Genomic DNA, 18,865 nt, shown 5'->3' with positions numbered 1-18,865 from the left:
AGCCCTTATCTATAGTTCCGGGAACAGCCCCGAGCCCAGGTGCCTGGAACCATAATCCCACAGGGCAGCTTGGCACTTGCCCTGGTGATAAAAGGGGACAAGCAGGCAGGACTGGTGGCTTAGAGGTGTTCGGGAGCACATCCCAACCCCCATGCGGCAGTCCAAGGACCTTATGCCTCAGTTTCCTCATCTGTGTCATGAGGATGCTGGGAGCATTAAGATAGTGGAAAGCACCACAGTTCCTACCACGGAAAGACTCTATAAAGGTGGATTCTTTTGTTGGTTCTTAGCCTTGGGGGATGAGCGCAGAGGGTTAGGAACAGCAGATGGGAAGCGGGGGACCCAAGGGCTGCTGATCCCGCGTGACTGGAGGTAGCTGGGAGTCGGAATCCGCTCCGGGGTCTTGCGTTCTGGCGAGGTGCTGCCCTCAGTCTAGCTTGAAGGAGGAGATGCTGAACCCGCCCTGCACGCTCAGGTATCTCAAGTGGTTGTGGCCCAGCCTGTTGGGAAAGGTCAACTGGTGCCCGTCTGGCATCTTCACCTTGAATTCGTTGTTCTCGAAGGTCACGAGGAGCTGCAGTGGGAGGGAAGGCATCAGGGAGGCAGGAGCACCCTGGAAAGGGGCCACGGCAGTGCCTGGTGGGCCAGGGTGCCCTACCATCTGGGCTCTCTCCTTGATATCCTCCTCAGGCCCCTTCCGCCTTTGACCTCACCTTGACCTCTGATCCCGGTGTGAAGCACATGTGACTGTCCCGTTGCTCCTGCCCCCAGCAGTTGTCATCCCATGTGTTGCAGACGATGGTGGATTCATCGAAACGTGGGTTGAAATGCAGGTTCAGTTTATCTGTCCCCTGGCCCAGATTAATCACAAAGCTGCAGGGGAAGGAGTAACAGGTGAGAATAAGGGGCCAGCCCTGGCTAAAGCAGCTTGGGGCGCAGGGCTGACCACAAACTGGAAGAATCACCAAAGGTTGTGTTAATCAAGGTCTGTGCCTTAAAACAAGGGAGGTGACAACTTGATCAGACTTGGCACTGGAGTATCACATTCCATTTAGAGCACAGACTAAGGTTCCTGACAAGAGGGTAACTAATAGTGACATTTCAGGAAATGAAGGTGTCTATCCTGGGGGAAAGAATTGCTGTTCTCAACTCTCTGAAGACCCATTAAGTTTGGCCATAAATAGTTGGACACCTAAAGTGGTGAGCTCCCTGTCATTAGAGGTATGCAATCAGGAGTTGTGTGATCTCTTGAAAAGATCACTACAGGGGCCTGAGTTAGATAGACCTTCAGGGTCCCTGAGAGTGGGATGTTCTGAGTCATGGGGTGCCTTCATTGGGACGTCTCAGACCAGAGGTATCCCACATTTCTGCAACCCTTAGGGACCCACGCAGGAGAAAGGGGTGATTTTCTCTTGGCTCCTACACAATGCGTCTGTCTGCCCTTCCCCAACCAAAAGTTGATGGAGATCGGTCCCAAGAAATGCTGACATTGTCCTGCACACAGGAGAGGCCAACGCTGAGCTGTAACACCTGAGGCGGAGAAATGCCTCTGGTTCTAACGGAGAGAAGGCAAACAAGACCACTTGGCGGCCCCTGGCGGCTGTCGCTAGTATAATGCGTGTGAAAGGCCGGCCTCTGACCCTTCAGCTGGGTTAAGAGGGTGGTTCCCCGGGGGTTTGGGCCTTCAGTAGAGGCACCTGACTCGCAGAGGACTGGGCAGAGCTTCCGGGATTTCTCACTTGCCCCTTCAGCGTCTGTTGGGGGCCAAGGAAACTGAGCACATGGCAGCCGCTGTGGGTTCTGAAGCCTCAGATGTGAAAGCAGCCCTAACCGAAGAGGAGCCAGCAGGGGTGTGGGAGGGGGTGAGAGCGTGCAAGAGTGTACAAAAGGCCCCTGGTCTGAGGTCACGCTCGTTGTCCGACCATTTCACAAGGCTGCCCTTCCCAGCCTGCTCCAGGTCTGTGGGCAGCCCCCCTCCCCCTCCTGCCTCACCCTCCCCCCCACTGGCTCACCCATCAGCATGTCCTGCCTCCCCCTCCCCCCACTGGCTCACCCATCAGCATGTCCTGCCTCACCTGCCCCCCACTGGCTCACCCATCAGCATGTCCTGCCTCACCTGCCCCCCACTGGCTCACCCATCAGCATGTCCTGCCTCCCCCTCCCACCCACTGGCTCACCCATCAGCATGTCCTGCCTCCCCTCCCCTCCACTGGCTCACCCATCAGCATGTCCTGCCTCCCCCTCCCACCCACTGGCTCACCCATCAGCATGTCCTGCCTCCCCCTCCCCCCACTGGCTCACGCATCAGCATGTCCTGCCTCACCTGCCCCCCACTGACTCACCCATCAGCATGTCCTGCCTCCCCCTCCCCCCATTGGCTCACCCATCAGCATGTCCTGCCTCCCCCTCCCCCCACTGGCTCACCCATCAGCATGTCCTGCCTCCCCCTCCCCCCATTGGCTCACCCATCAGCATGTCCTGCCTCCCCCTCCCCCCACTGGCTCACCCATCAGCATGTCCTGCCTCCCCCTCCCCCCACTGGCTCACCCATCAGCATATCCTGCCTCCCCCTCCCACCCACTGGCTCACCCATCAGCATGTCCTGCCTCACCTGCCCCCCACTGGCTCACCCATCAGCATGTCCTGCCTCCCCCTCCCCCCACTGGCTCACCCATCAGCATGTCCTGCCTCACCTGCCCCCCACTGGCTCACCCATCAGCACAGTCTGCGATCTTGCCCTTGATCTTCAGGGTTGTCCCCACCTTCATGTCCATGTTCATAATCTCAAATTTCCCCTGCACCAACAGAGAAACAACCCACACAAATCAATCACACACGTGCCCAGCGCTCTTCTGCTGCTGAAGCCCATTCACCAGCATCATCCCATCCCGACCTGGCCCCAGGCCTCAGTCTCCCTCTGCCCTCAGATCAGAGCTTCCCGGAGCCCCTCTCTTGCCCATTTTGCTTCACTCTCATCCACTGCGGCCTGAAGAACAGCCAGATCTGGAGACATAGGGCCCAGCTGAGGGAACCTCAGTTTGCCCATCTATGACATGGATAGAATGACTACTGCCCACCTCACTGTTCCCAAACGTGTTCAAGTGATGATGCACAGCACCCTCTGCAAAACCCCCCAAACAAGGATATGCTTAGTTCTTGCACGAACTTGGAGTCATTTTACTGACAGAAAATGACTGTATCACAGGCAGGTCTAGGCCCATCCCAAATGAAGAATCTATAAAGCTCCGTAAGTCACATGTCTGAACATGTCCATCAAAATCCCTCTCCCTACCTCACTTTCCTCATCTATAAAATGGGCTGATTTGATTTATTCACTCAGAACCAGTTGCCGAGCGTCCACTGTGTGACAGATGCTGTTGGAGGCCCTGAGGTTAACAGCGCCTCCGTTGAGCTGGTTGGGAGGATGAGAGCTCACGTTTGTGAAGCCCACAAGTAGGGCACGGGCTAAAAGCACATCAAGGGACTGTGGTCATTGTGCTCATTTATTGCTACTACGGTATCCATCTGCTTCCTATTTTTCCATCGACCTTGGCACTGTCTGAATTTCCATAGAGCAGGGGTTCCCACAACTTTACTACGGTTAGAGGGAGGCTCTCGAAGCTGGGTTTTCAAAGCTCATTATCCCAGCCTGAGAAAATGTCCAGTTTTCACATCCATGGTTGGAGGGTGTGTGGTTGGGCCAGACAGGATATAGCAGCCACCAAATATTTAGAACACTTTATGGGAGAACACGTTTACATTGTGGGATTTCTGTTCACTGATTTTTTTTTTTTTTTTTGGAGGGAGCACACCTGGGAAGCCCTGAACCAACTCGTGGGACCAGGGCGCTTTGCTGAAAGTCAAGGGCGGTGTCCGTGGGGGGAGGATCAATATTCCCCTGCTGGCACAGGGGTAGGGTTGCCCAGTTCTCCTGGAGGCAGTGCCTTTTAAAAGGAAGGCCTGAGGGCTTCCCTGGTGGCGCAGTGGTTAAGAATCCGCCTGCCGATGCAGGGGACACGGGGTTCGAGCCCTGGTCCGGGAAGATCCCACGTGCCGCAGAGCAACTAAGCCCGTGCACCACAGCTGCTGAGCCTGCACGCCTGGAGCCCGTGCTCCGCAACGGGAGAAGCCACCGCAATGAGAAGCCCATGCACCACAATGAAGAGTAGCCCCCGCTCGCCGCAACTAGAGAAAGCCCGTGTGCAGCAATGAAGACCCAACGCAGCTTAAATAAATAAATAAATAAAACAAAGTTTTTTAAAAAGGAAGGCCTGAAAGAGGGCTTGCCAAGCCCGGGAGAGTGGAGCATCACAGCACGTCAGACCCTATGATGCCTCAGAGCAGGGTTGCCCAGCCTCGGCACCCTGGACATTGGGGCTGGATCACTCTTGTGGGTCTGTCCTGTGTGCTGTAGGTGGTAGAGCAGCATCCCTGGTCTCTATCCATCCGGTGCCAGTAGCACCCTCCCCCAAGCTGTGATGACCAAAAATGTCTCCAGACGTGGCCAGACGTCCCCTGGGTGGGGGGAAATCTCCCTGCCTTCGAGAAAGTGGGATTCGGAGGCAGGAGACCTAACTCCTCAGATGGGCGCCTAGGGTAACAGCTGGATCACCGGCCAGACTGGATTAAAATTCTCCTTCAGCCTCTCACAGATAGACAGAGAATGCCTTCCTTAGAGAGGTTATCCAGTCCGTCCCAAAGGAGAACATGGGTGCCCTGCCGCCAAGCAGACCCTCACAGCTGTGTGCCCTGCGGCACGCACAGTCCCCACCAGATGGCGTGAGGACTCTCCTGTCTCCTCCTAGTTGCGTGCGCCACCCACCAGGACCCTGGGACAGTCAGGGTGGGACTGGGATGGGGAGAAGCACCCCCGCTGCCCCTGTACATCCTGCTGGCTGCCCGGCTCAAACAGAAGAACCCGAGAGCCTAAGGCTGCTGCAGGGCAGGGGCATGAGAAAAGCCGGGCTCGGGGTGTATCTGGACAAACAGGGATGCCCATGGGAGGGGGCCTGACCCCGCTGCTTAACAAAGCCTGAAGCCCAGAGAGAGACAGGGAGGCAAAGCTGGGGTCGGGGTGGGGGCAGGTGTCAGGGGTCGGGATCTAGTGCCAGCTCTGTCCCTAGCTGGCCAAGTGACTAGGGGCCAGCTGTGCCGCCTTCCGAACCTCGGTTCCCCCATCTTTAATATAAGAGGTTTGGACTAGGTGGTCTCTGAGGAAGGAGGAAAAAAAGGGAGGGATGAGATGACCAGGGGTAGGAGAAAGTAGGGAAAGTCTCTGGGCACAGAGGTCCTCCCTGGGAGGCAGAGGGTGGGGAGAGCACCGTGCCATCCATGCTGGACCCTCCAGTCACATCCACACCCTGCATCCCACCCGTGCTGACTTGAATATTGTCTCCCGGAAAACCATGTCTCCTCGGAGCCAGTGAATGAGACCTATTTGGAAATAGGGCCAAGTTGAGGTGAGGTCGTAGTGGCTGAGGGTGGGCCCTAAATCCAATACGACTGGCGTCCTTATAAGAAGAGGGAAAGTTGGACCCGGAAACACAGACACACAGAAAAGACCACGTGAAGACGGAGGCAGAGTTTGGAGGGACACAGCTACAAGCCAGGGATGGCCACAGATTGCCGGCAACCAACAGAAGCTGGAAAAGACGTGAAAGAATCCTCCCCTAGAGCCTTCAGAGAGAGCACGTCCCTGTCAACACCTGGATTTCAGACCCCAAGCCTCCAAAACTGCGAGACAATCAGTTTGTTAAGGCAGCCTCAGGAAACCAATATACCATCCTCAGAAGATGCCATCTGTGATCCAGTTCCCCAAATATGGGAGACTGAGGCTCAGGGAGGGGACCTTGTCCAAGTACCTTGTCCAAGGCCACGCCGGAGGCTATGGCAGAGCCGGGTTTGCAATAAAAGAATTAGTGAGGGGCCTCAAAGAACCCCCGCCCCTGCAATGCACAGCTTGTGATATTGGGCAAGTTAATCTTCGAGTCTCAGTTCTTCATCTTTAAGAGGTTAAAGATGTCTATAGATGTTAGCAGTATTGCCACGATTGCCTCTAATGAGAGGGAGTTCCCTGGCGGTCCAGAGGTTAGGACTCCAGCGCTTCCACTGCAGGGGGCCCCGGGTTTGATCCCTGGTCGGGGAAATAAGATCCCAGAAGCTGAGGGGGATAGGCAAAAAAAGAAAAAAAAGAAAATTACTGATGAGAAAACTGAGGCTAGAGGGGGAAAGAAACAGGCTAAGAACGGTGGTGGAGGGAGCAGAGGACCTTGGTGCTAAAGGGCTGTGGAGGGACTTCCCTGGTGGTTCAATGGTTAAGACTCTACACTACCAATGCAGGGGACCTGGTTCGATCCCTGGTTGGGGAACAGATCCCACCTGCCCACAGCTAAAAATCCCGCGCGTGCAGCAACTGAGACCCGGCGCAGCCAAGTAAATAAATATTTTTTTAAAAAGGGGGTGGGCTGTGGAGGTGATCTGTCCAACTTCCTCAGTATACAGATGAGGAAACGGAGGCTGGAGGGGCAGCGATGCTCTTCCGCCAGCATCCACCCCACCCCCACTCAGGCGAAGAGGCAGAGGGTTGGAGGAGGTGGGCAGTGGGGAGCCAGCATCCTCACCGACATGGTGGCGGCTCCTCACGGCAGCTCTCGGTGGCTCCCGGAGATCTGGGCTCAGGGTCTCACCACACAGCCCAGCTTATATCCTAGAATACTACACATTAACTCCTCCAAGGCCATAAATGAGGACTTTGGTCCTTTCTGCCAGGGTGTTTCTCCATCCGCACCTCCTGGTACCCAGAACAAACAGGCAGAAGCCTCCTCACCCCGGCCCAGCCCACTCAGCCCAGAGCATCCTCCTGGCCTCCCTCCAGCCCAGCTTCCCAGCCTCCTCCCAGATCTCGAGGGCATGTGAACCCAGAAGCAGCGCTGAACTGGGCGCCAGGAGCGGGAACAAACCACGTGAGCTTGTCAGGCTACCCAACAGCCCTGAGCCCCACTTTCTCATCCTGAAACAGAGATTTGTTGGTAAAAATCTGTATACTTTTATGATGTCCAGATTCATTTTGAGAGTCTCTTGTTTTCTGCCCTCACCTCATGATTTTTCTGATTGTCTGTAAGTTTTAAAAGCAATACATGGTGGATTCAAAGAAAACATCTACAAGTATCAATAACAAACTGAGTAGGGAAGGGAGTGGAGGGCTGGGGAGGGTGGGGTGGGTAATGGGATTTCCCTGCTTTGCTCTTTACTCCTGCTACTTATGTAATTGACATACGATCAGTCATAATCCCACCGCCAGGATGGAACCTGCTTTTTTTTGTGTGTGTGTTACGCGGGCCTCTCACTGCTGGGGCCTCTCCCGTTGCGGAGCACAGGCTCCGGACGCGCAGGCTCAGCGGCCATGGCTCACGGGCCCAGCCGCTCCGCGGCACGTGGGATCTCCCCGGACCGGGGCACGAACCCGCGTCCCCTGCATCGGCAGGCGGACTCTCAACCACTGCGCCACCGGGGAAGCCCGAACCTGCTTATTTTATTGGCGTATTTCCTTCCATGCGGTTTTCAATGGATTTATATCATAGACACACGCTGTCTATTCAATTGTTGGTCCTGCTTCATTCAGTAAACATTAAAGCCCACAAATCTATATTTCAGACCTATATCTTAATGGCAGTGAAATACTCTACCTTTCAATGACTAAATTTATTCAACCTATTTCCTTCTGCTGAACACGTACATTAATTCCAAGTGTTCGCTATTAAAAATGCTACTGCATTCAATTATTTGCACATAACGTCTGGCGACATCGTGACAACTTTTTTAAGGCAGATTCCCAGAAGTAGAATTTTTCTAGAGCCCTGGTCTGGCGAGCTTGAGAGTTTTCCATTAGAGCTGGTGGTAGCCACTCTGGGTGGGGCGCCGGTGGGCCAGCCCTGCTGAAGGCCCTTCTGTGCCAGGAGCTGACAGGTGGCTCACTGCGCAGCACTCACAGAGGACACGACATTGAGTTCCCGGCCCGCCCCGAGATGAGAGTGATTTCCTCGCAAGGAAACTGATTCTTTCTTGATCTTTCTCCCAGGGCCATTGTAAAACCCAAACAAGATAAGGAGTTGAAAGGGCTTCATAAACAGAAACTCTCTAATCAACAGAAACTACACCTTGTACAGGTGACATTTTTCTGATGATAGTAGTAATTCTAGCCCACCGTAGAAAGTACAAAATAAAAAGAACTTAAAAGTTCACTTGTTTTAAAAGAATGTTTAAAGACAGAAGAACATGACCACACTTATGAATTGTGCTCTTTTCTGTGTGTATGTTTTACATCAATGGAAGATTTTGTGTGTGTGTGTGTGTGTGTGTGTGGTACGCGGGCCTCTCACTGTTGTGGCCTCTCCTGTTGCGGAGCATAGGCCCCAGACGTGCAGGCCCAGCAGCCACGGCTCACAGGCCCAGCTGCTCTGCGGCATGTGGGATCTTCCCGGACTGGGGCACGAACCCGTGTTCCCTGCATCGGCAGGCGGACTCTCAACTACTGCGCCAGCAGGGAAGCCCAACCTTGGTCTTTTTTAAAGAACCAGCTCTTGGTTTTGTTCCCTTCATTATTTTCTGCTTTTATGCTAATTAACTTTTAGGGTTTTTTTTTTTTTTTTTTCTTTTATTGCTCTTTTTCTAACTTCTTGGGGTGAATGTTTAGTTCATTGACTTTTCATCTTTTCTTCTTACTAATAACTGTATTTAAAGCTATGAATTTTCCTCTACCTACTACTTTGGCCCCTTCTCGTAGGTTTTCAGATGTTCTGCTCAATATTCCAAATGTTACCCTTGAATCAAGCCGGATGATCAGAAAGTTGTTCTCAGCACTTAGTACATGTTTATAAATATTTACTGACTGACTGACTGAACAGCAAAAATCATCATCATCATCAAGGAAGAGTTAGAAAGTGAAACATCAATACTACAGGATTGGCTAAGTTAATGGTGCTAAGAAGATATAAATAGGGGCTTCCCTGGTGGCGCAGTGGTTGAGAATCTGCTTGCCAATGCAGGGGGCACGGGTTCGAGCCCTGGTCTGGGAAGATCCCACATGCCACGGAGCAACTAGGCCCGTGAGCCACAACTACTGAGCCTGCGCATCTGGAGCCTGTGCTCCGCACCAAGAGAGGCCGCGACAGTGCGAGGCCTGTGCACCGCAATGAAGAGTGGCCCCCGCTCGCCGCAACTAGAGAAAGCCCTTGCACAGAAACGAAGACCCAACACAGCCAAAAATAACTAAATAAATAAATTTTAAAAATTAAAAAATAAAGAAAATATAAATGAACTATTACACGGCCATCAGAAATCACACTTTGAGGAGACCCTCAGTGGCCGTGGTTCCTTGCTCATGGTACAGTGTTAAGTGAATAAAGCGGCTACAAAAGCAAGTTCCCAGGATTTCATGATGGGCGCTTACAGATCTGCCTTCGCTGAATTGTACCGCAGGCCACCAGGCTGCACTGAGGGACGACAGTGAGGAGCAGCCATAACAAAGCTGCTGGCGTGTCCACCTCTGAGGTGCCAAGGAGGACATGGCCTAGCCGGCCACACAGGGTCTCCCTCATGGAACACAAGCACAAAAGGCTTGATTCAAATGCATGGGATTGAGGGCCCCCATAGAAGAAAAGTACAAAATAAAGCCAGGCCTTAAAGAGGCCAAGTCTAGTAGGGAGACAAGCTTGGGCACAGGAAACGACTAGAAAATAATTAATGACACCCCAATGGAAGGCTTCAGAAAGTCCCAGATTCCTGGGGCCGAGGGGGTTCTCCAATGTCATCTGGAGGTCAGTACAGCTCTGGAATCTTGGTTCTAACCTCTCTGAGTTCAGTCTCCTCCTCTGTAAAATGAGAGCAATAAGTGTTGCGAGGATTAAGGGAGACAAAGCCTGGTACTTCGTTAATAATTAACAGAAAAGATTTGCCATTATTATCAGGAGCCCAGTGCCCTACCTGTGTCAGCTGGAAGGAAGGCTGCTCACCTCCACCTGGCGGCCAAGTCTGAGCCCCAGGCCTGTGGGGATGTTCTCCTTGCAAACTCCCAGGGCCCCATCATGACTTTTGTGAGCCTGAGGTGCTTCTGCTTTCATGGGTCCCTTCCTCCAGTAGAAAATATATATTACGTACACGTAGACGTAAACATACATATATTTAATCATATTTTATGACTGCATTGAATAAATATATCAATGTTACATATATATTTTTTAAATAAATAAATTTATTCATTTATTTCTTTCTGACTGCGTTGGGTCTTCGTTGCTACGTGAGGGCTTTCTCTAGTTGCAGAGAGCGGGCTTCTCATTGCGGTGGCTTCTCCTGTTGCGGAGCACAGGCTCTAGGTGCGCAGGCTTCAGTACTTGTGGCGCACAGGCTTAGCTCTCCGTGACATGTGGTATCTTCCCCGACCAGGGATCGACCCGTGTCCCCTGCGTTGGCCGGCGGATTCTTAACCACTGAGCCACCAGGGAAGTCCCTCAATGTTATTTATTAAAACACTATTGTCGACCTGAAAGTTCATTTTCTCTTCTGATTTTATTTTTTTGGCCACACCACGTGACATATGGAATCTTAGTTCCTCGACCAGGGATGGAACCTGTGCCCCCTGCCGTGGAAGCGTGGAGCCCTAAACACTGGACTGCCAGGGAATTCCTCTTCTGATTTTATAAGAGATTAAAACATTTTGGTGGGCCCCTAAAATTGTCTGGGCCTGAGCCACTGTGTTCTGCTGGGCTTAATGGACAGTTTGGCCCGTGGCTTCCAGCAACTGTCACCCACCAGGCCTCCTGCTGTTGGGGGACTTTGGTCCTGAGGTCTGTGGGTTCCCTGCCTATCTCCTCTCCTGCCTTCTCCTCCCAAAGAACAAACAAATCAACCCATCAGTGATATCTGTCCACACTTCCCTCCCTGCTCATTCCCTCTCCAACTTCCTCTTTCTGAGACCAGGAGGTGCCAGGACGGAGGGGGGCTCATGGAAAGCACCGAGCTTTTGGCATCGAATAGGCAAATAACACATCCTGACTGTGTCACCTGCAAGCTGAGGAGCCACGTCAAGTCACGTCAAGCCTCAGTTTCTTCATTTGTGAAAGGGAGCTAATAGTATCTTCTTCACAGGGTGATTGTGAGAATTTTTGTTTGTTTGTTTGTTTGTTTGGGGTTTTTTTTGCTATGCAGCATGCAGGATCTTAGTTCCCCAGCCAGGGATCAAACCCGTGCCCCCTGCAGTGGAAGCGCGGAGTCCTAACCCCTGGACCACCAGGGAATTCCCAATTGTGAGAATTTTTAAAGATTTTTTAAATTAAAAAAGTTAACCTTTGTAGCATGTGGGGCGCATAATAGATGCTAAAAATTAAGTAAAGAAACAAATGTCTTCCTTCCTTGCTTGGAGGGAGGATTCCTAAATGGGCAGAGGTTTCACCTGAGACGATGAAGCCGCGTAGCCAGGACAGTGGAGAGAGCAGAAGCTCGGAGCGAATTTGCAACAAGCAGCATCTGACAGCCTGGACTCTGGCTGGTGAGCACATCACTTCCCCTGCCCCTGGAGGACAGTTCTCCTTGGGAAGCCAGTGTCCATCCTCCCAGAGCCCAGGGAGCCTGGGACTAGAGCATGATGGGTAAGGAGAAAGACGCTGGTGACAGCCAGATGTACCATCTCAAGGGGCCAAGTGATCACACCAGCAAGATCGGGGCCCTGTTTCCCCTGGACAGATCTACGGCTTATGATCTGTGCTTTCCAGTCCCTATACAGAGAAAAACCCCTCTTATTCCCACAATCTTTCTTCAGTTGTGTTAGCCTCAGGCACAGGGAGGTCTGTCTATAGCTGTGTGACCTTGGACAAGTCATGTAACCTCTCTGGGCTTCAGCTGGTCCATCTGCAAAATGGGAACTGTAACTGTCACACCTCACAGGGTAGATGTGGGCCTTAAGGGAGAATGTATGTGAAGTTTTAACCACAGTACTGACCCATGTTCAGCTGAATAAATAAATGTTTGCTGTTATTAAATATTAATATCAGGTCTGCTTGGATGTCCAGCCCTGCTTCTGCATCTCTGACCAGATGTCCTTCAACGGACATCCACAGAGCTCTTACCTCGTCTGGTCCAGGGATCTTCCTCGTTTAACCTGATCGCCAGGTTCTGTGGCCTCACCCTGAACCCCAGCTGCTGGCTGCACCTGGCCACACTCCCAATACGCATCCTTCCAGGACTGCCTAGGTCCACTGGAGCTCTTGGGTCATCCTCGCCTCCCCTGGAATTGGGGAGGGCCCTTGTGGGAGGAAGGGGTGGGTCACAGCCACTTCACTGTCTCCCCTTCTCCGCTCCTGCCCCCACAATCTTCTCACCACCCATTGGGGTCTTTGTAAAATGACAATGACAACACCCTACTCTCCTGCTTGAAACCCTCCAGTGGCTTCTTCTCACACTTAGAACAAATCCAAACTCCCCCCTTGGCTGACAAGGTCCCGCTGATCCGGTCCTGTCCACCTTGCAGCCTCATCTCATCACACATGCCCCCTGGCCAGGCTGACCCGTGGATTCGCCAAACTCATTGCAGCCTCAAGACTTTGTCCTTGCTGTTCCCTCCACCTAGAACTCTTCCTCAGCTCTTGGCTGGACCTCATCAGGTTGATCTTAACTCAAGGGTGGATGGATGGATGGATGGATGGATGAGTGCACGGGAGGATGAAAAGGTGAATAGGTGGTTGGGTGGGTGGGTGAGGGGTGGATGGACGAATGGGTGGTTGGATGGTAGATCAGCAGCAGGAACCGCTCATCACAGGGCTCAGAAGGGGGGTATTTTCAGTGGCTCCAATTCAGTAGTGCATTGCCCCTTCACTTCCTCTTCCCCCCATCCCCTCCCAGCATGTTACCCAGGTCCTTTGGACCAGGGAGGCTCCTTCTCGGGGTCATACCTACCTATGCACATGTGGTACTGGGTGGATTTACACAAAAGACCATAATGTTCTATGTTCTGCTTCTTATAAGTGGCAAGAGGAACATTTTTTCCATAGAGAACATCTCTCTAGAAATTAAACAATAAAGCAAACTGTTTCTGTTACTTGGGTAGTCCTGGAGTGCCCTTCCTGGGGGAGAGGGAGGAGACCTCAGCCCTGAGCCCGGTTCCTCCCCCTGCGTCCAGAGCACCCAGTCTTCCTGTGGACAGTGGGGGCTTGGATGCCCTAATGGCCTGGTCACAGCCGATGCGGCAGATCCATGGAGTACGGAAGCAACACCTGGATTACAACTCCCAACCGCGAATCCCCACCTGCGCCCAGCTCCTGATCGGCATGTGAATTATATCTCAATAAAGCTAGTTTAAAATTCAGAGATTCCCTAGAGTTCGTAATGACAACTTATTTTCACTTATTTTCCTTTTAAGACCCCACCTGGAGTCTGGGTTCCAGCTACAGGGCACAGCCATGATGTTTTCCGAAGGTTGTAGAAGGGGAAAACCTCTCTCCAAAAGAGAGAAAGCATTTGCCTCCCCCTGCTGGCCACTAAGAGAACAATCTAAATTAGGTTGAAAAATAGATTGTCAACTGCTAAGCATTTACCTAAAAAAAAAAAGAGAGAAAGAAAAGGAAAAGAAGACATGTGTGCGATTTAAAAAACACTTCGCAAAGCTCAAAAGGGCTTTACAGGGAAAAACAAGTCCCCCATCCACCCCGGTCCCCACAGCTACTCAGAGGCGGATACCCTTCTGCTTCCTTCCAGAGATACCCTACACACCACACAGGTGCAAGTGTGCCGCACTGTCTCGTACCTTGCTTTTATTCTCTTAATATATCTTGAAGATTGTTCCATATCAGTAAAACACTTTTCTCTTTCCAAAGGCTGTGTCCGACTACTCTGAGATCCAACTAATGGGAAATTGAGTTGGACCTACATTTAGTTTGAGTTTAGTAGATTATAGTTAAAAGGTTCACAGTCAACTTCTAGAATAGTTAGGTGAGTTCTAGCATCCTAGTGTAGGGAATGGTTCCCAGAAATACTCCAATCACCCATACCCAGTCACCATGTCAATTCACCTGGTATCCTGACATAAAGGTGCAGGGACAGAGGTCACATCACTACGTCACCATGACACCTAGGCACCTGACATGGGAAGAATGTGGGCAGTGGAGGAGAACCCAGGTCTGCGTCGTATAGAGCCAGAAGCTAGTCTATGGAAAACTCTTCCAATTCTCAGACGTGTAAACTTACATGTGGAGGATTGAGTTCCCACTGATCTAGTTACAGCAAAAGTCCACGCCGTTGGGAACACAATTAATAACACAGCATATCTAATTATAAATGCACCACGTGCTATTTTCTTTTGGGGGCGGGAGAATCACGTGCAATAGAATTAACCAGGATGCCTCTGTTGTAGGACACCAACCCATAACAGTACTGTACATAGCAAGTACATCTGTGTATGTCTTCAAATGTTTTATATATCATGACTCATGGGGTTCTGTCTCATACACACCACATTTTGTTCTGACAAAGGCTGCGGCTCCTAGTGAAACAACACAGAAAATTTGTCTTTCCCAAATTTGACAAAATTAAACATTTTAGGTTTACATGACATTACCAAAAACTGATTGCAAAGCTGAGAAAAACTTTTCTAAAATAGTAAAACAAAAAACATTTTGATCAAACATGCTAGAAGCCTGACTTTTCTTTCTCTTTATAGAAAATATAAGAAAGTCACTGCTATGTGAAAAGCATGCATCCTCAAATTGCAGAAAAAAGGTAGTAAAGCAATACGTCAGGTAGTTGAGTGAAAATTTCTTATTGTTCTGACTTTATGATGATGGTGTTTGTCAGACTCTTTTTTTTACTTTTTATTTTTTGTTTGTTTGTCTTGGCCACGCCACACGGCATGCGGGATCTTAGTTCCCCGGCCCGGAATCGAACTTCCACCCCCTGCAGTGGAAGCTCAGAGTCTCAACCACTGGACCACCAGGGAAATCCCCGTCAGACTTCTAAAGTTTGTAATTTATAGGAATTTATTTTTTTGCTCTAAATAAACACCTGATTTTGCATACATAATTTTTATTCTTTTTTTTTTAAAGAGGTCCCTAAATTTTACAAACTTCAGCCTTCATAAAACTTGAGTTCAGCTGGTCCTGATGTAAAGTGCATTTCTTACATTGGATATCTGTCAAAAAAAAAAAATTGAAAAGCTCTGGACTAGGGACTTCCCTGGCGGTCCAGTGGTTACACCTTACAATGCAGGGGGTGTGGGTTCGATCCCTGGTCGGGGAGCTAAGATCCCACATGTCTCGCGGCCAAAAACCCAAACCAAAACATGAAACAGAAGCAATATTGTAACAAGTTCAATGAAGACTTTAAAAATGGTCCACATCAAAAAAAAAATCTGAAAAACAAAAAATTAAATTAAAAAAAAAAGCTCTGGACTATATATGTTATCGCAAACCTTTCTTCCAGCTCCAGAATTTTCTAAATCTGTGGGAAATGCACGCTGTCCCCTCCTCCGAGCAGCTGCAACTCTGAAAGAAAGAGAAGGAAGTCCTTTCTTGGAGCTTATCCAAGTCTTTCCTGATCTACTTGGAGTCCTTGTCCCCTAGGGAGGCAGGAAGATAAAATGCCAGTGTGCTAAGTTCCAGGGGGAGAAGTGAAGACAGAAGCCCTGAAGGTATAAGCTTTGGGGGAAAGGGAAGAGAGGGGGGTAGGACCAAAGCCCTAAATCTAGGGAACGCAATTGAGGGGCTCTCCCAGTATGACAGTAGTGGTGACCACCTGGCGCTTTCCTTATTTAGCATGTATTGAGTGCACATATATACTATGAGTTCTACATTATATTTAATCCTCTGCCAACCGAGGCTCAGGTGGTAAAAGACTTGCCCAAAGTCACATAACTCTGCTCTCTCCTGCCCTGCACACTCTTCCCTCCACCTACCTCACAATTCCTGGGGTTCCTAAAGTTCAGTATGTACTTCCCACATGCTGCCCCCTCATCTAGGGGAGGAAATTCCTCCTCCTTCTTTAGCTGCTTGCTCAAGGGCACCTCCTCTTTGCACCTCTCACTCCACCACCAGGGTAATCGGTCTTGCCCTCCTCTGCTGCTCTTAGAATACACCCTTGCAGGACTTGTTACAGCATCACTGGTGTTACAGCTCCCTGGTGCACTGTCTTCGTGGCACCACCCAGATCTGAAATTTAGAAAACAAATTGTTCATTTATTTTTGTTCTTATTAGTTTACTAGAATGTAAGTTCCACAAAGGTGGTGCCTTGCCGGTCTTATTCACCCCTGTACGCCCTGACACAGGACTTACAGGACTTGGCACGATGTGGACGTTCAATAATTGCTTCCAAGTGCAACCTCTACCTCAAAGTTGGGCTCCAAGCTCCAAATCTCAGAGCACAAGAATGAATGGTACGCATCTGTCCATCAGCCAGTTAACGCTGGGCAATATTTGCATATTGCCTTCCTATTGGTGAAATCCGTGTTCTCTAGTTTCCTTCCAGCCAGTGGAAGGAGGGTCATAATATCGGCCTCTGTAGCCACACCCTTCTGTAAAAACCAGATCTTCCTACCCGCTGGAAAGGGGTATGGATGGGGGTGGGGGGGCGGAACGGGGTTGCTCAGACCTTTCAGTCCCCAGCCCCTTATCCTCTAACCCCGTTGGCACACAACGCAGTCACACAGCGAGTGTGACCCTACCTGGTATACCTGAGCATCGAGCTGGGAGAGGCTGATGTTACGAAGAGCTGGGGCAGAGGAAGGTCGGACACCAGGATCCCGCTAAGCTGCAGTCAGGCCATCGGGTGGGTCTGTATTACCCCGGACGTGCACATCTCGGATCTAAGGTCTTTGAGGAACCAGAGCAGGCAAAGGGGGTTCAGGGAGCCGGGGATGGACTGAGCATAGGATAACGCTAACTTTGGACTGCAAATTCCTGGGCCACGTCCCGGGAGTCCTACTTGAATATGAGGTCGCCCAGTAGCCTGACTTCTTCATTAGTTCCCCAGGGGATTTTGACACAGGTAGCCACCTCAGAGAAAACCAGCAGTTGGATTAGTTGATTATAGCTGCTTCGAGGACAGCTCAGCTCTACTTGCCCACCCCCTCCTAGGAGTTACCCAAGTCACTCCAAGGAACACATTTGCAAATGGTGGAGAAGGGAACAGAGGCCAAAGGCCCAATTCCTGCATTTCCTCTTTCCTGTGTTGGTCCTCCTTCCTTTCACCATCCTCACCTTCGTCACCATCCTCAGATCCTTCCTTCCACACCTTCTACCCTGACACCCAGTTTGGGCCAGGCCCTACCTGCATAGCCACTTCCTGACTCCCTCACCAATCCCTGCTCTCCAGGACTCAGTGAGGCGAGCCTAGAGCCTTCAGTAAAAGTACCATCTGGCTCCCCACACACACACACTCGCTGTGCAACGCTGAGCACATTCCTGCACCCCTTCATCCATAAAGCTTATGAATAATAGTTTCAACTTATTCATTTATTCAATCCATGTTGATTGAACACCTATGTGCCAGTTACTCTTTCAAGCCTTGAGGATACATCGGTGAACCAAATAGCTGAAATTCCTCATCCTCACCGAGCTTACATTCCAGTGGGGGAGGAAGACAGAAAACACGATGTAGAAAGGAAATAGACGGTGCTAGGATAGATAAGTGCTAAGGAGAGAAGTCCAGCAGAGAAAGTGGGTGGAGAGCATTTATTGGAGTTCACTTTGCAGACACACTTCCACTGAATTCTCACAACCGTGTTTCAGATAAGCAGCCTGAGATGGAGAGCGTCTAAGTGACTTGTCCTAGATCATACAGTTTAGAAAGCAGTCAAGTCAGAATTTGAACCCTGGTCAAATCTATGTCGTCTTTAAAAAGTGAGTCTTGAGTGTTTCCCTGGTGGCGCAGTGGTTGAGAGTCCGCCTGCCGATGCAGGGGACACGGGTTCGTGCCCCAGTCTGGGAAAATCCCACATGCCGCGGAGCGGCTGGGCCCGTGAGCCATGGCCGCTGAGCCTGCGCGTCCGGAGCCTGTGCTCCGCAACGGGAGGGGCCGCGACAGTGGGAGGCCCGCGTACCGCAAAAAAAAAAAAAAAAAGTGAGTCTTGACAGTGTGTATACGCCCCTAAATCAATGTGGTGAATGCGGTTGCATTTTATTTCTGCAATAATTCATTTCAGTAATAAAAGAAACAAAGGGAAAGAGCTCTAAGTACATATTATGTTACAGCTTTTATTGAGGAATGCAATAAACATACATATCACTTTCCTCTATAATTTTAATGGCCCGTGGGGGAGAATTTAGAAAAGCGTCCCAGCTGGCCGAATGGTTGAGATTAGGGAAAAACTGACCCAGCACATGCCTCTCAACTCCCTAATGAGGTCAGTTCCGTTCTGCAAGGTGAATCGAGGTCGCTTGCCAGGGCGACGGCTGAGCAAAACCAGAATCGCCAGATTCTCTGTTTCGGTCTCGCCTTAACCCTGCCGGAGACCAAGAGGCTCGAGAGGACACCACGGGCCAGTTCCCCGGTGGGCCGCCAGGGGGCGACAGAATGCAACGGACCCGGGTAAGCCGGTAACCGGGCTCCCCTGGGCCGCGTGTGGGAAAACAGATGAAAAGGGTCTGTAATAGAGGGAGAAACGGCAGGAGAAAAGGCACTAGAGGCTAGGAAGTCTATTCATTCTTCCCTGCCTGACTTCAGTATGGCACCCAGCAATATCTTCCGCCCACTGTGGCCGCCTGGACCTCTCTAAAACAAAAACCTGACTTTGTCACCATTACGCGTGAAACTCTTTAAGGACACCTCCAGCATAGTTCAGAAGAAAAAAGGCTAAACGCAGGACTTGGGTGATCTTGCCCCAGCGTA

At 50.8% G+C, this 18,865-nt stretch overlaps 1 protein-coding gene across 1 annotated transcript; it reads right to left on the bottom strand.

The window, feature by feature from the left end:
• Positions 1-299: 299 nt before the first annotated feature.
• On the bottom strand, positions 300-2,774 carry LGALS2 (galectin 2; the record flags this gene model as incomplete). Its single annotated transcript, XM_079937663.1, has 3 exons — positions 300-574; positions 714-873; positions 2,713-2,774. 3 exons carry the CDS (start codon positions 2,772-2,774, stop codon positions 428-430), a joined length of 369 nt encoding a protein of 122 aa, XP_079793789.1. The 3' UTR covers positions 300-427.
• Between the last annotated feature and the right edge of the window lie 16,091 nt (positions 2,775-18,865).

The sequence above is a fragment of the Stenella coeruleoalba genome (assembly GCF_951394435.1).
Source record: "Stenella coeruleoalba genome assembly, chromosome: 11".
NCBI classification, from domain to species: domain Eukaryota; kingdom Metazoa; phylum Chordata; class Mammalia; order Artiodactyla; family Delphinidae; genus Stenella; species Stenella coeruleoalba.
Note: the sequence above shows the minus strand (reverse complement) of the source record. Positions and strands in the feature narration are given on the sequence as shown.